This window comes from Rhynchophorus ferrugineus, unplaced genomic scaffold, assembly GCF_030347505.1.
Source record: "Rhynchophorus ferrugineus isolate W39M unplaced genomic scaffold, kcgeb_rfMv2 rfM1, whole genome shotgun sequence".
NCBI lineage: Eukaryota > Metazoa > Arthropoda > Insecta > Coleoptera > Curculionidae > Rhynchophorus > Rhynchophorus ferrugineus.
The window spans coordinates 63,354,907-63,368,851 of NW_027472580.1; the positions used below are offsets into that span (position 1 = coordinate 63,354,907).

At 31.8% G+C, this 13,945-nt stretch overlaps 2 protein-coding genes across 4 annotated transcripts; one reads left to right on the forward strand and one right to left on the reverse strand.

Moving 5' to 3' along the window:
* The first annotated feature begins 700 nt into the window (after positions 1-700).
* ClC-b (chloride channel protein 7) lies at positions 701-12,727 on the forward strand. Of its 2 annotated transcripts, XM_076410251.1 has the most exons (14): positions 701-933; positions 984-1,139; positions 1,197-1,395; positions 1,496-1,749; positions 1,819-1,996; positions 2,087-2,378; positions 9,047-9,185; positions 9,280-9,543; positions 10,141-10,320; positions 10,525-10,734; positions 10,786-10,944; positions 11,051-11,134; positions 12,387-12,467; positions 12,530-12,727. In XM_076410251.1, exons 1-14 carry the CDS (start codon positions 880-882, stop codon positions 12,629-12,631), a joined length of 2,352 nt encoding a protein of 783 aa, XP_076266366.1. In that variant the 5' UTR covers positions 701-879; the 3' UTR covers positions 12,632-12,727. The 2 variants fall into 2 exon arrangements, with proteins under 2 accessions (XP_076266366.1, XP_076266444.1); XM_076410329.1 differs by lacking the exon at positions 9,280-9,543.
* Positions 12,728-12,812: 85 nt separating this feature from the next.
* Positions 12,813-13,866, reverse strand: LOC143201354 (vesicle transport protein SFT2B). 2 transcript variants are annotated; one of them, XM_076412392.1, is made up of 4 exons: positions 13,678-13,866; positions 13,475-13,554; positions 13,124-13,411; positions 12,813-13,068 (listed from the first exon to the last, which is right to left on the reverse strand). In XM_076412392.1, the coding sequence occupies exons 2-4, from the start codon at positions 13,541-13,543 to the stop codon at positions 12,940-12,942; spliced, it is 486 nt and encodes a 161-aa protein (XP_076268507.1). In that variant the 5' UTR covers positions 13,544-13,554; positions 13,678-13,866; the 3' UTR covers positions 12,813-12,939. The 2 variants fall into 2 exon arrangements, with proteins under 2 accessions (XP_076268507.1, XP_076268594.1); XM_076412479.1 differs by having other exon boundaries at positions 13,611-13,751.
* Between the last annotated feature and the right edge of the window lie 79 nt (positions 13,867-13,945).

Consider the following 13,945-nt stretch of genomic DNA (forward strand, 5'->3'; position numbering starts at 1 on the left):
TTCTATTTTTTGGTTTTACTTTATTTAAGCTCGTTCCTACACTTTGAATATGTGTTGAAGCTATTGCTTAATTTGAAATCCAAATCGTGATATTATCATCCTAGTAAAGGATTCGGTATTTCTCGGATCAGCTTCAGCCAGCCTAATTACTAGAGTTTAAATGCGATCGTGATTAAAGTTGATTTCATATTTTGCCTACACGAACTTCAACGGAGTCAAGCCCTCGATACCTTAATAGCCAAGGGATAAAATTTTAATATACTCAATTACAAAAAGTTTATATTAACATATTTGCTGTGCTATTTTAATAAAAATAATAAACGCACAGTAATAATTAAATCTATATTATAATTTTTTAATATTTACATTTTGTGATCAATACAAATAATTGATTATTTATGATATATTGATTTTCATATTCATTTTGGTTAATGTAAATTACATATTTATTATTAAGTAAATTTTACAATAAATATTCTCTGTTAACCATGACCACAAAATATAGAGAATATCTCTATATGACCCTGACATACTAATACATGAATCATGAAGAAATAATATTTTATATATTAAATTAATGGTATATTTATTTTTAGCCAATTGATCATGAACAGAAAAATGTGATTATCACTTATACAAATTTTAAATAATGTTATCTTCGTTTTTACTTTGATTACCATTCTCCTTCTCTTTCCATAATATTTCGATTGTATATTTGAAAAAGGATAACAGACTATGAGTCAAACTAACCTTACGTTTTATTAAAAATTATTTCTTTGTGTAATAAAAGATGCGTTTATTTACACAACAGTGATACATAATTTTGTCGTATGAGAAGTATGTAGAGAAAAAATTGCGTACTACAAAAATTATTTGAGAATGGAAGAAAATGAAGGTATTGAAACACTTGAAAATAAACCAACAAGATTTTGTGTAAGTTTTCTTGATTTCGTTGATTATTTTCTTAATCTTGTTTTGTATAGAATTTACCTTCGTGTAATAATGTAGAATATGATGATAGTGAAGTTCTAGTTTCTAATTGTAATAGTAGTTTATACTCATCTGCAAGAAGAAGAGTGCAGATAAAAGATGAAAATATTACTACAGGATCTCTAAATATCCTTTCTGCAAAATATGATGTAAGTTGTTAAATACTACAACAGAAATCATTACAGCTATTAAAATACATTTTTAAGAGTTTGGATTATGATACTTGTGAAAATCATTTATTGCTGGAGGAAGAAAGAAAAAAAGGATATAAATTTATAGTGAAGAAAAATTTGGCAAGATGGTTTGTTTTTCTATTTATTGGTGCCGCAACAGGTTTATTGGCATGTATTATTGATATTTCTATAGAAGAAATAAGTGAGATAAAATATGCAAAACTTAGTAAATGTATCCTAATAATAGTAAACAATATTTGTATTGTAGCAAAGACAATTTATATATTATCACTTTATCAAATTTAAAAACATTTCTTTAACTTCTGCCTTAGATGTAGATTTTTATGTAACTAAAGGAAAATTATTTATTCCATATTTTCTATGGGCTTTATCCAACTTAATTCCAGTTCTAATAGGATCAATTCTTGTGGCATATGTTGAGCCTATAGCAGCAGGTAGTGGAATACCTCAAGTGAAATGTTATCTCAATGGTGTTAAAATTCCAAGAGTTGTCAGGATAAAAACTTTGTTGGTAAAAAGTATAGGAGTTATATGTTCAGTTGTTGGTGGTTTAGCAGGAGGCAAAGTAAGAATAATACTTTTATTTTTTATATACATATGCATAGTTGATACCAATTTTTTGAATACATTTAAGGAAGGCCCAATGATACATAGTGGTGCTGTTATTGCAGCTGGACTATCACAAGGCAAAAGTACTAGCCTCAAAAAAGATTTTAAAGTATTTCGTTACTTTCGAGAAGACCATGAAAAACGCGATTTTGTATCAGGTGGTGCTGCAGCAGGTGTTGCTGCAGCTTTTGGTGCTCCAGTAGGTAAGACTTATATTCAGTAAATTAATTAATCTTATAATGTAAAAACCTGGTGTACATTAATTAAATTTTAAGTACTACTTTGTTTTGTAGGAGGAGTGTTGTTTTCTTTGGAAGAGGGTACTAGTTTCTGGAATCAAAGCCTAACATGGAAAACATTTTTTGCTTCTGTTGTATCAACTTTTACTTTAAATATAGTATTATCAGCTTATCATGGGGCTCCAGGAGACTTATCCTATCCTGGTCTTTTTACTTTAGGTCAATATCAATCATTCAGTTATAGATTATTAGAACTCCCAATATTTATTATAATGGGCTCAGTAGGAGGATTATTAGGGGCCTTGTGGAATCACATTAATTATAAAATTACAGTATTTAGAATGAGGTTAGTGTTTAATGATTATTTAAAACTATATGTTATTAGGATACACTCTACAGCACACATTTACATATTACCTTTTTTGCCTAAATCCTATAATTTAATTAGAATGAATGAATAGTTTCCAACGGAATGTTGCCCCATTCTTGTACCAAAACATTTACCAATTGCTTTATTGATGTTGAAGATGGAAATCTTCTCCTCACTCTCGGTTCTAAAATCCCCCATAACAATTCATTTATGATTTGTTCTGGCGATTGTGTTGACCACAGAAGATGTTTTTATTCTGACGCGCTTCTCAAACAAAAACTGAACCATTTGGCCAGTCTGTATGGACGCATTATCCATTAGGGATATGCCAGTGTTTGGCAGTAATATGCTAGTTATAGTAAGAACTACATCATTGAGGATGCTGATATATTAATTTGCATTAATCTGGTCAGTGATGCATATGAGAGAACCAGCTGAATACCACGATATTACCGCCCAAATCATAATAGAACCTCCCCCGTGCTTGACTGTAAGAAGCAGGTAGTCTAGAAAACAATGTAGGCGATGATTCATCGGACCATAACACTCCTCCAATTATCAAGCGTCCAGGTTTTATGATCATTGCACCACTTGTTTCGCATATTATTCCTTTCGCGGATGATGTTTTACCATATTCAGTGTATGCCGTCATTACCATAGATTCTGTCGCTCGGGAAACGTTAATAATTCAGCTGTTTTCGCCACAGAGACTGTGCTAATTAATCACCTTTTTCGCTAATTAGTTACAACGAGATTTGCGTCCGATAAGCCAATATATTTGATATAGTTTAAGTCCAAGTTGTTTTCGTTTAGCAAGTATGTGATTCTTCCAAGTCAGTCGATCTTGGTAACCGCGTCGGTCCAGGTGCAAGATATTTAGCATTCTCGGCATGGGGAAGTTGACAATTATTGATATTCACTGGTGGGCGTGTTTTTTACGAAGGTGAATATTATGAAAGGTGTTGATTATTTTACTTGTTTTATTAAATCGTGTCTTCAGCCACAGTATTTTATTAAGATGCATTTGGTGGTTCTTTGATGCTGTTATTGAATCTGCGTGAGTGCTAAAATGTCTGTGTTATCTGCATATGTTAATCATAGTGATTTTTGTAGTCATTACTAATACACTGCCAAGCGGAATATATTCTATGTAATTCAGTGAATTCATCGTCTTGTTTTATAGTGAAATGTCTATGTGTGAGATAAGATTTTAGTAACTGAAAATGTAAGCGGAGGCGAGTTTCTTTAATTTAACCTGCAACCCTGTGTGCCATACTTTATCAAAAACCTGTGGTGTCCAGGAATGCAGTCGAATAGTATGCACTATTTTGGCATTTAAGTTCATTTATTTTGTTTATAAATCTACGCACATATTCTATAGACCCATGCTTGTTAGGAAACCCAAATTGATGTTCTGAAATAATCTTTTTTTTTCTACTGTATAATTAAGCCTCTTTATGTTAATTTCTCAAAAACTTTCGAAATTATGGGTAGTAAACTTATAAGCCGGTAGGAGGTGACATCTTCTGGTGTTTATCTTTTCTGGTTTGAGAATCACTTATTTTTCCTACTTTCCAAATGCTAGGAAAATAATTCATTCCTTGTATGGCGTTAAATATAAATGTTGATAATTTTACTCTGATCGTTCTTGTTCTGAAGTTTTTCCGGTTATTAAATCATATCCTGGAGCTGTTTTAAAACTTTTTTTTTGTAATTTTTTTATGTAGCAGGTCTATTTGAAATAGCGAATTTAGGAAGCCTTCGTCTTTGAATAGTTCATAGTTTCGGAAATACATTTTTAAGTGATTTAAAAAAATGTCATCTCCCCTCTATATTGCTTCTGGTCCCATCATTGAGTTTTTTTTAATAGATGGGTTATGCTACTGGGGCTTTTTGAACTTTCTCATTGCTTTCCATAACTTTTTCTGCTCTTTTATTTAATTTTCTTTTAGTTTCTGCAGTTATTAATTGTTGCCAATTCTTTCGCAGCCTCCTTTTTTTCTGCAATTTTTTCTTGGATGGCACATGATATATGTATGTTTTTTCTTGTAGGTATTTTACTGTTCGCGCGGAGTCACATACCATGCTGTATCCTGTATATTTGTAAAGTTTGTTGCTGCTGTTTCTATATCAATTTCTGTTTTTAAAGGAAAATTTTAAGACATTGTTATGTCTATCCTTTTTCTAAATAATGACGAGTTAGTTCTATTATTACACAGAGAAGGTGGTTTTTATCTTTGATGATAATCTGATGGTCATGTTGGTTCACCAATAGATATATATTGAAAGTTATCCGTCTTCATCGCCTTAACCAGTTCTCTACCCTTCGTGTTATTAATCTTGATCCCCACGTTAAATGTTTGGCATTGTAATCCCCTCCAGCAATAAATCTATTACCTAGCGTATTAAAAAAGGCTTGGAATTGTTCTGCTTTGTTGTTATGTTTAGGTGGGCAATAAATCGCAGACATTGTTACTGGTCCATGGATTTCCTCTATGGTTATACTGGTTACTTGTAGGTCCGATTTGCTAAATTTTGCTCTTTCATAATGCTTTATGTCCTTACGGATCATTATGGCTGTACCTCTATGTGCTTTATCATTTGGGTGTTTTGTATGAAGCTTATATTTGGAAATTTGCAGATATTGTTTATCTGTGAAATGTTTCGGAAACCATCATTATATCAATTTTTTGTTCAGCTACTGTTTTAATTGTTTAATTATATATAATGCTTTTCAAAAGTTCGTAAATATGTTTAATTACTCCCACCTTGTATACCGTACCTACACGTTATTGGCGTTGGCTTGAAAATTGTTTTTTTTTCGGTCTTGCTTGTACGCTGGCTTCAATTTCTTCTGATAGACTGCCAAAACATTTTTTTTATTTCTATTGGTTTTTGTGACCAATAATTACTGATCCCGGTCTGTTTTTGAATAATCTGTTCATCGGGACTTTTCGAGCGTTTTTTTATTTATGACTGTAGTTTGCTCTATTTGTGAAGTATTGCTGATTGATCATAGTTGGTTCTGCAATACATTTTTATTTTCTTATTTCCAAAGAGTATTGTTTTTTTCGCGCACTTCATTCATCACTCACAGACTATTGCGATCGTCTTGAATCAAAAACACTTTTTATTGTTTTATTAATATCCTGGAACGTCAACAATCTGCCTGTGGGCAATACGTATTATTATGATTTCAGTTATATAATATAACTATCCTGTCATGTAGAAGATCACTTCAGTAAGTGATCTACTGTACAACTTATAATCTAAATCTTATTCTAGATACTATTCTAGCTTATTCTAGAGATTAATCCAACTCTATCTATCTATCTTAAATCCAACTCTATGTGTCTATTAATCAGTTCGTATGGTAGTTTGCGTTTGAGCCTACGCATTTCAGTGCCATCGCACACATTTAACTGTTTGGTGAGTGCATTGGGAGTCTTTCAGACACTCCGAATCACACTCGTCTTCTATGGTTCTATGGGGATATTGCGTTGAATCGTAATATGGGGCATCGACGATGACTCGTAACACTTTATTCTGGAACCTCCGGAGGATATCTATGTTAGATTTGCTAGTAATACCCCACAGGTCAATACCATAGGTCCAAATGGGTCTAAGTATTGACTTATACAGCAAAACCTTGTTATCTAATAATTTAGATTTACGCCCCATCAGCCAGTACATTTGGTTTAGTTTAACCCCAAGTTGTTTGAATTTTGTCACTATATGTTTTTTTCCACGTCAAACGTCGATAGAAATGCATTCCCATATATTTAACGTTGTCTGCTTGCGAAAGTTCATGATTATTCAATTTTACTGAGGGACATATTCTTCTACAAAGGGAGAATGCCACATGGGTAGATTTTGTCTCATTTGCTTTGATACGCCACGTATTCAACCACAATTGGACTTTGCTAAGATGAAGTTGGAGGTTTCTTGTGGCTAATATTGGATCCTCGTGTGATGATAAAACCGCTGTATCGTCAGCATAAGTTGCAACAGTAATATTTCTTGACGTCGGTAGGTCTGCTGTATATAATATATAACAATGGACCAAGAACACTGCCCTGCGGAACACCCGAATATATTGGGTGTAGGTCAGTGTATTCGTCACCCTGTTTGACAATAAAATGTCTGTCTGTGAGGTACAATTTCAGCAGATGAAAGTGCGTATGGGGCAAAAGCTTTTTCAATTTAACATGCTGTCCAGTGTGCCACACCTTGTCGAAGACCTGAGAAATATCGAGAAATGCAACGGAGCAATATTTTTTATCGTTTAAGTTTTTATTAATTTGGTTGACTAATCTATGTATTTGTTCTATTGTTCCGTTTTTATTACGGAAGCCAAATTGATGGCCTGGAATAATATTTTCTCTATGATTATTTTGAGTCTCTTAATGTATAATTTTTCAAGTAGTTTAGAGATCACAGGTAACAGGCTTATAGGACGATAAGAGGAGACGTCTTTTGATTTTTTCCCTGGTTTGAGAATCATAATAATTTGAGCCACTTTCCAAGTGCTAGGAAAGTAATTAAGTTATAGCAAGGCATTAAATATAAATGTTATCAATTTGATGACATTTTTCTGACAGCACTTCCAGTTATTAGATCAAAACCAGGAGCTTTTTTAGAATTGATTTCTTTATGTATTGTTGGTTTTACTTCCTTAACAGTAAATTTCTCATGTGGCAGATCCATTTCCAAGTATTAAGATAGTCAACTATGTTATTTTCTTCTGTTGCGGATATTTCAGACGGGTACGAATTAAATACTGTCTTTAAATGTTTAGAGAAAACTTCCGCTTTATCTTCATCATTCCTAGCCCAGGTATTGTTGTCAATTTTAATGGGTCGATTATGTTGTTGGTGTTTTTTAATTTTTTTTGTTACTTTGCAGAGAGAATATTCCGTTGCATCAGTTGGCGTTAAGTTTTCTAAATAGTTTTGAATTCCTTGATTTTGTTCCTTATTTATTAGCTCTTTCAGCTCTTTTGTGGCCTTGTTGAATTTTCTCTTATTTTCTTCTGTTCTGATTTATTGTCAGTTTTTTCGCAGTTTTCTCTTTTTGGAAATTTTTTGTTTAATTATAGATGAAATATAATGTACTATTAGGTGTTGCATACCATGCGGCCTCTTGTATGGATGTTGTTATATTTTTTGCTGCTATTTCTATATCTCTTTCTGTTTGAGAGGTAAATTTAGAGATATTAAACTGTTTAATTTCGGTCTAAATAATGGCCAGTTGGTTTTGGTGTTATGCAAAGAACGTGGTTTTGTTTTGTTGAGAATATTTGAGTTCACTGTTATAATAACTGGTGAGTGATCAGATGATAGATCGAAGCATGATTCAGCTTTGCACGTTTTGGTGTCAATATTTTTTGTAACACAAAAGTCTATGGTATCGGGAATTTTATTTCTATATGACGGCCAATATGTTGGCTCACCAGTAGAGATATCCTGTAAGTTATGTCTTCATTGCTTTGACCAATTCTGTACCTTTTGGTGTTATTAATCTAGAACTCCACATTACATGTTTTGCATTCTAGTATCCTCCGGCAATGAATCTATTACCCAGCGTGTTAAAGAAACCGTGGTATTGTTCTGCCTTGTTGTGTTTAGATGGACAATAGGTAGCACTAATTGTTAATGACCCATGCACTTCTTCAATGGTTACATTGGTGACTTGTAAATATTCCTCGATTAATTTCTCTCTTTCACAGTGTTTTATGTTTTATCATCCGGGTGTTTTGTGTGATACACCTTGTATTTCCGATTCCGTAAATAATTTCTATCAGTGAAATGTGTTTCGGATACCATCATGATATCAATATTTTGTTCATATAAGAACATTTTAAGCTCCCTGGCATGTTGCTGGAGTCCATTAGCATTCCAGACGGCTATTTTGTATTTACTGTAATGGCTATCAGTCATTAGGCTAGATTGGTAACGACGACGGTGAGTAAATTCATCATTGTACTCATTTGTTCCATAAGTTTACCCATTATTTCCTCTAATTTACTAATAATACTTACAGGTTCAATGGTGATTGGCGTTGTCTGCTTGTTAGGTTGGGTCTGACTGTTGGTTACTGCGTGTGCGTATGATATATGAGGATGTTGTATTGGTGCTTTAGGCGAGTTAAATGGTATGAGCTGTTTTGGTGGCTGTAAGTTTCATTCTTCTCTCAGTGCTGGATACAATTTTTGTTCCAATGCTTTATGGATTAGGCATCCCCTATAATTTGCGGGATGGTCACCGTTACAGTTGACGCGTTTTACTTTATCGTCACGTGTTTTGCGCATGCAATCATTGGTCGCATGCTCGCCTGCGCATTTCACACATCTATACAACTTGCGACAGTATGTTTTGGTATGCCCATATTCTTGGCATCTGGCGCATTATGGGACGATTCTTTTTGTGTATGATGGCTCACATTGTAACATGTTAATTATTTTCTTTTGGCTTCAAATAAATATAAAACATTGGCAGTGGCTCCTTTGTTGCACGATGTTTAATATTGTGTATATTTACAACTTCGTGGCCTTGTTCAGCTAGGGCATAACATGCCGGAATTCTCTTCTCTTCGCAAGTTTGACTATGTTCCCTTTGGAATGATAGTGTTTTCTGACTTTTTAGATATTTGCGGGCAAGATGGTTGAGAGTAATAGAAGCCTGCTTAGTAGCAATAGTAAGTGCAACGGTAGGATTTTTGTTAATGTTTTTAATTAATGACTGTAAACCACTTGGCCAAGATCCAACTAAATACCCAACACAGGTAAGAAATGTAGTATGATTTTGTTAAATATTTGCAAAAATAGATATAGTAAAATAGTAAAGGATATTTTTAAAGTGACAATATTTTTTTTAAGTTATACTGTGTAGATGGAGAATACAATGTATTAGCAAGTATATGGTTTCAAACACCAGAGGCCTCAGTACGTTCGTTGTTTCATGATCCACCCAATACTCACAACGCATTATCTTTATCGTCTTTCGTGGTAGTGTATTTCTTTTTGGCTTGCTGGACTTTTGGCTTAGCTTCATCAAATGGGTTATTCATACCTACTCTGTTAACTGGGGCTGCATGGGGGAGACTTGTTTCAATTGGATTATATAATATATGTCCAGATTTAGTAAGTACTAGACTGTGAATTAATTGTGAGGGCTGTAGAATAGCCAGTTGCTGTTGATGTTAGGCTAAAATTTAAATAACATTTTTTCCAAGTTCTAAATGACAAAATGTGAAGTAACTGAACATCATTTATGAGATGTTCTACATTTCCACTTAATTAAACAATGTGCCTCAAAACCCTCTCTTTCGGTTCATAAAAATGTGATGAGTTTGATATAGTAGACAAAGATTGTCATGTTTAACGAAGAGAAATTAGATCCTCAGACTGAAGAAACTATAATAAGTTATTGATCTTATTGGTTACAATTGATGTATAAAAAGCATAAAGCATAAAATATCATAAAAGCATGTTTTGTATATATAATTGCATTATATATAATGTTCTATTACATGTAAACTCGGTGAAATATGGTGGTATTTTGGTTATTACTTGTCGCGGTTGATGTCACATGTTCTGATTGAAGGGCACCACTATAAAGATGTGAAAAGGCAATTTTTCTCAGCAAAGCTTAGAATTTGCAATAAGAAGTTGTCAAAATTAATTCACAGTTTTTATATATCTTCAATTAAAATAAAATCAGTAATATTATTGTTCTAGAATATTATTCATCCAGGAAAGTATGCTTTAATCGGAGCTGCTGCACAGTTAGGTGGTGTTGTAAGGATGACAATTAGTCTTACAGTTATATTAATGGAGTGTACTGGAAATATAACTTTCATTTTGCCTCTTATTGTTACACTGATAGCAGCTAAATGGACGGGAGATTTTTTCAATGAAGTAATTAAACATAATGTTATAATTAATTTCATTAACTTTGAAATGTTATATGAATATACATCATAAGTATTGTCTTGTTAGACACAGTAATTGCAGTGTTTTTTGAATCTGTTCTATTTTACACTATTGTTTTGAATATGAGCTGCTATAAATTTCTATATGTGATATCGTCTTATATAGAGTGATTTGTATAATAAATTTTAGGGTATATATGATACTTTAATTCAATTATCTGGTGCACCTTTGTTATCTTGGGAACCTCCACCTCTAGTAAGCAATATTTATGCTAGTGAGGTCATGTCACATCCAGTAGTTACACTCAAATGTGTTGAAAATGTTGGTCATATTGTTGAATTATTAAAGCTTACTACTTATAATGGATTCCCTGTTGTAGATCCACCTCTCAGTGATCAAGTATTAATAAATATTTTTCTATTAGAATATATTTCTAATATTTGTTTTCAGAATGAAAATCCCACATATGGAAAAATTAGAGGATTAATATTAAGATCACAGTTAATTGTAATATTAGATAAAAAATTGTTCAATGAAACCAGTGATAATTGGGATACTATCAGTGCTGAAGTATTTAGAGATCAGTATCCAAGATACCTTCATATTAATGTTAGTGATAAGTATACATGAACATTATTTGTAATATATAAAGTTCAAAATGGTTATTAATCAACAATTCTAACCATAGATAATTAAAATGTCATTTCAATTTTAGGATATTTCTATATCAGAAATGGAAAAATCATTTTCGGTTGATTTAAGGCCATTCATGAATCCTTCTCCATATACGGTTTTACATGTGAGTAGTGTAATACAATAATATAACTGATATAATCAAAATTATTGTAGAACTGGTATATTTAATTCTACACAAATTCATTCTTTATCATTTTTGTTCGAAGTGTTTAAACTTTTATAGGTCTTATTTTAAAAAATTCATATTTAATTAGATTAATTATAAAATTTAAAAAATATTATATTACTTTACAGATTAATAAAGCTAGTTTAAAAATAAGTTAGAAAAAATGTTTTCAAAGTTTTGTGTAATAAAGTTTCAAACTTACTATGCTTACAGGCGATTGAAAATATATATCTTTGATTCAGATTTCTGTACCATCGAATATGTTTAAAATTTTAATTCTCCATTGGAAACGTTTGTATGAATGTAACAGTGTCGGAGTCTCGGAGCCATATAGAAGAATTGACAGAACAGCGTTCAGGAGAGCCTGTTTTTATTTTTTTGTTATATTTAGTCTCCTTTTTACCAGCGACTGTTATCAGACAACGTTTATCTCGACTGGACTTACAGTTTAACGTGGGCTCCGGCATTAAGTCTATCAACTGGCTAGTAACCAACTTAGAGACCATCCCAGAAGACATCAGGTTTTACCCAGTCTGGTTACTGGCGTGACTGGGATGGTCATTCCGTGTCGGATTTTCCACTGTTGCTTATAAAAATATTTAGAATTACAATCACAAACATAAAGTACGACCACTTGATCCTTGACGTTGAACCTTGATCACTGCGACAACCAAGCCGGCTGTTTTTAGTATTGATTGTATTGGTTCTCTTGAAAATGTATGTCACTTTTATTTCTTGTATTATTAACATAAAGTAGATGAAATCCAGTACTTGCCTTATCCAGAGGCCGTTAAATCCTGTCGAAAAGTATTCAGCTTGCGAAGTAAAGATTAGTATGTATAGCAGACAGCAGAACGAAAATTAATAAAAACATAAATTGTTCATATTTCTACATGCAGCTTTAGTGTAGAATATTAAGTTTAAAAATTCATTATAATTTTATGTTATTCTAATGACGTCTAATGAAGTTTGATTATCTTTGCTTTATTACACAAAATGAGAATGAATTGAACTTGTAATTTAGAATTTTCAAACAAGATTTACGTTAAACTAAACATATGAAGCGTATAACAAAAAATAAATATTAAATTATATTTAAATAATTGATGGGTTTTGCTAACTTATTGTTTTACGCCAAAAAGTTTACATATAAATTTATATTAATGTTGTATGTATATATGTATTACAGTCTACATCACTACCAAGAATGTTTAGACTTTTTAGAGGTCTGGGATTGAGACATTTACCTATTATCAATGATATAAATGAGGTAAGAATGTTATACACTATATATTCGTAGTATGTTATATTCATTTACTTACTTATTTGTAGGTTATTGGTATGGTTACTCGAAAAGACTTGGCACGATATAGAACGTGGAAGCACCAGGGACGTTTAGGTGTTGAAGAACTTTTGATATCTAAAGAAATGTAAATGCAAATACTGAAAAATATTAACATTATATAAGTAAAAAATATTTTATTATACAAAATTTATAGATTTGTTAAATAAAATAAGTCTAAAATATTATATTCTCGTTAACATTCATTTCAACAATAGAAAATGAACAAATGAAAATGTTTCAAAACACATGTAACAAAAAAAAATAAAAATGTTCTTTTTAGTTATTTATATTATAATCAGATTTAAGTATGCATACAATGTAAAACATTAAATACAAGTATATAAATTTTAAGCTATAATAATGTACACAAAATATTTGATAAATAGTTTCTCTGGCTTCAGGTAACACATGTCATTACCGTTTTCTTAACTGCATCTCGAGCATATGGAATATAAGATAATGAATACCAAGTCATTGAAAGGGACTGAATAATAATAAATAATAAAGCTAAGCCTGCATTGTGCCACTAAAAGTGTATTCTCATAAATAATATTTATTTTTAAAAACTTACAGTTATATACCACTAATGCAGCCAGTAAAGTCATAATCAAGCTTCCAATGACTAAACATGTAGCGATGGCTCTTGTAGAATGAAACATTTTCTGTAGCTGATTCACTGGTCCCATTAGAAAACAGGTACTTAATAATGAAACAATATTTCCAAATGTATAAAATACAGCAAATGTTTTTAATCCATTGCTAAGAAACAGAGCAAAGGAACCCAATATAGACAATAATATTCCAATTATAAAGCAAGCAATAAATCCCTTAATACGAGTGGACCAACTAAGGGTTGATGCTTCATTTATCTAAAATAAATTGTTAATTTATTTGAGTAATAACCAATGATTTATATTGTATGTGACACCTACTTGGGACATAATCCCACTTTCTTCATCGGGGGTATCATTTCCACTTAAAAATCTCTTTAGTTTATCCATTAAAGATTCTCCTATAAATTAATTTATTTAGCGGTGATCACTTTAAAGGATTAACAAAAGTGCGTACTATTTTTAAATATAAATCGAAGTATTTATGGTCAAGATAAGCAAAATAATACTTTATTAAAACATACCGCTTTTAAATTTACTTAACCGCTTTTTATTTTCAATATTTTTGCTTAGTTTTTGAGTTCTTAAATTTATTTTTTGAAAATGTCAACTTGATATGCAACAGATAGTTATTAAACTGCTGGAAATTCCTAACCATAGAAAAATTCCCAACTCAAGCAACAAGTTGCAAGGAAAGTAGTTATAGGAACTATATAATATCACCCGGTATATTTCATGACATTTAATATTGACAACATAAATGTGTCTACAGATTAGCCAACATCTATTCTT

Excerpts from the sequence above, each read along its gene's own strand:
- ClC-b (XM_076410251.1), top strand. The coding sequence starts at position 880 with ATGGAAGAAAATGAAGGTATTGAAACACTTGAAAATAAACCAACAAGA. Across the intron at positions 934-983 it reads ATAAACCAACAAGATTTTGT|AATTTACCTTCGTGTAATAA; the intron begins GTAAGTTTTCTT and ends TGTTTTGTATAG. Across the intron at positions 9,186-9,279 it reads CAACTAAATACCCAACACAG|TTATACTGTGTAGATGGAGA; the intron begins GTAAGAAATGTA and ends ATTTTTTTTAAG.
- LOC143201354 (XM_076412392.1), bottom strand. The coding sequence starts at position 13,543 with ATGGATAAACTAAAGAGATTTTTAAGTGGAAATGATACCCCCGATGAA. Across the intron at positions 13,412-13,474 it reads AAAGTGGGATTATGTCCCAA|ATAAATGAAGCATCAACCCT; the intron begins GTAGGTGTCACA and ends AATTTATTTTAG. Across the intron at positions 13,069-13,123 it reads CTTTACTGGCTGCATTAGTG|TGGCACAATGCAGGCTTAGC; the intron begins GTATATAACTGT and ends ATACACTTTTAG.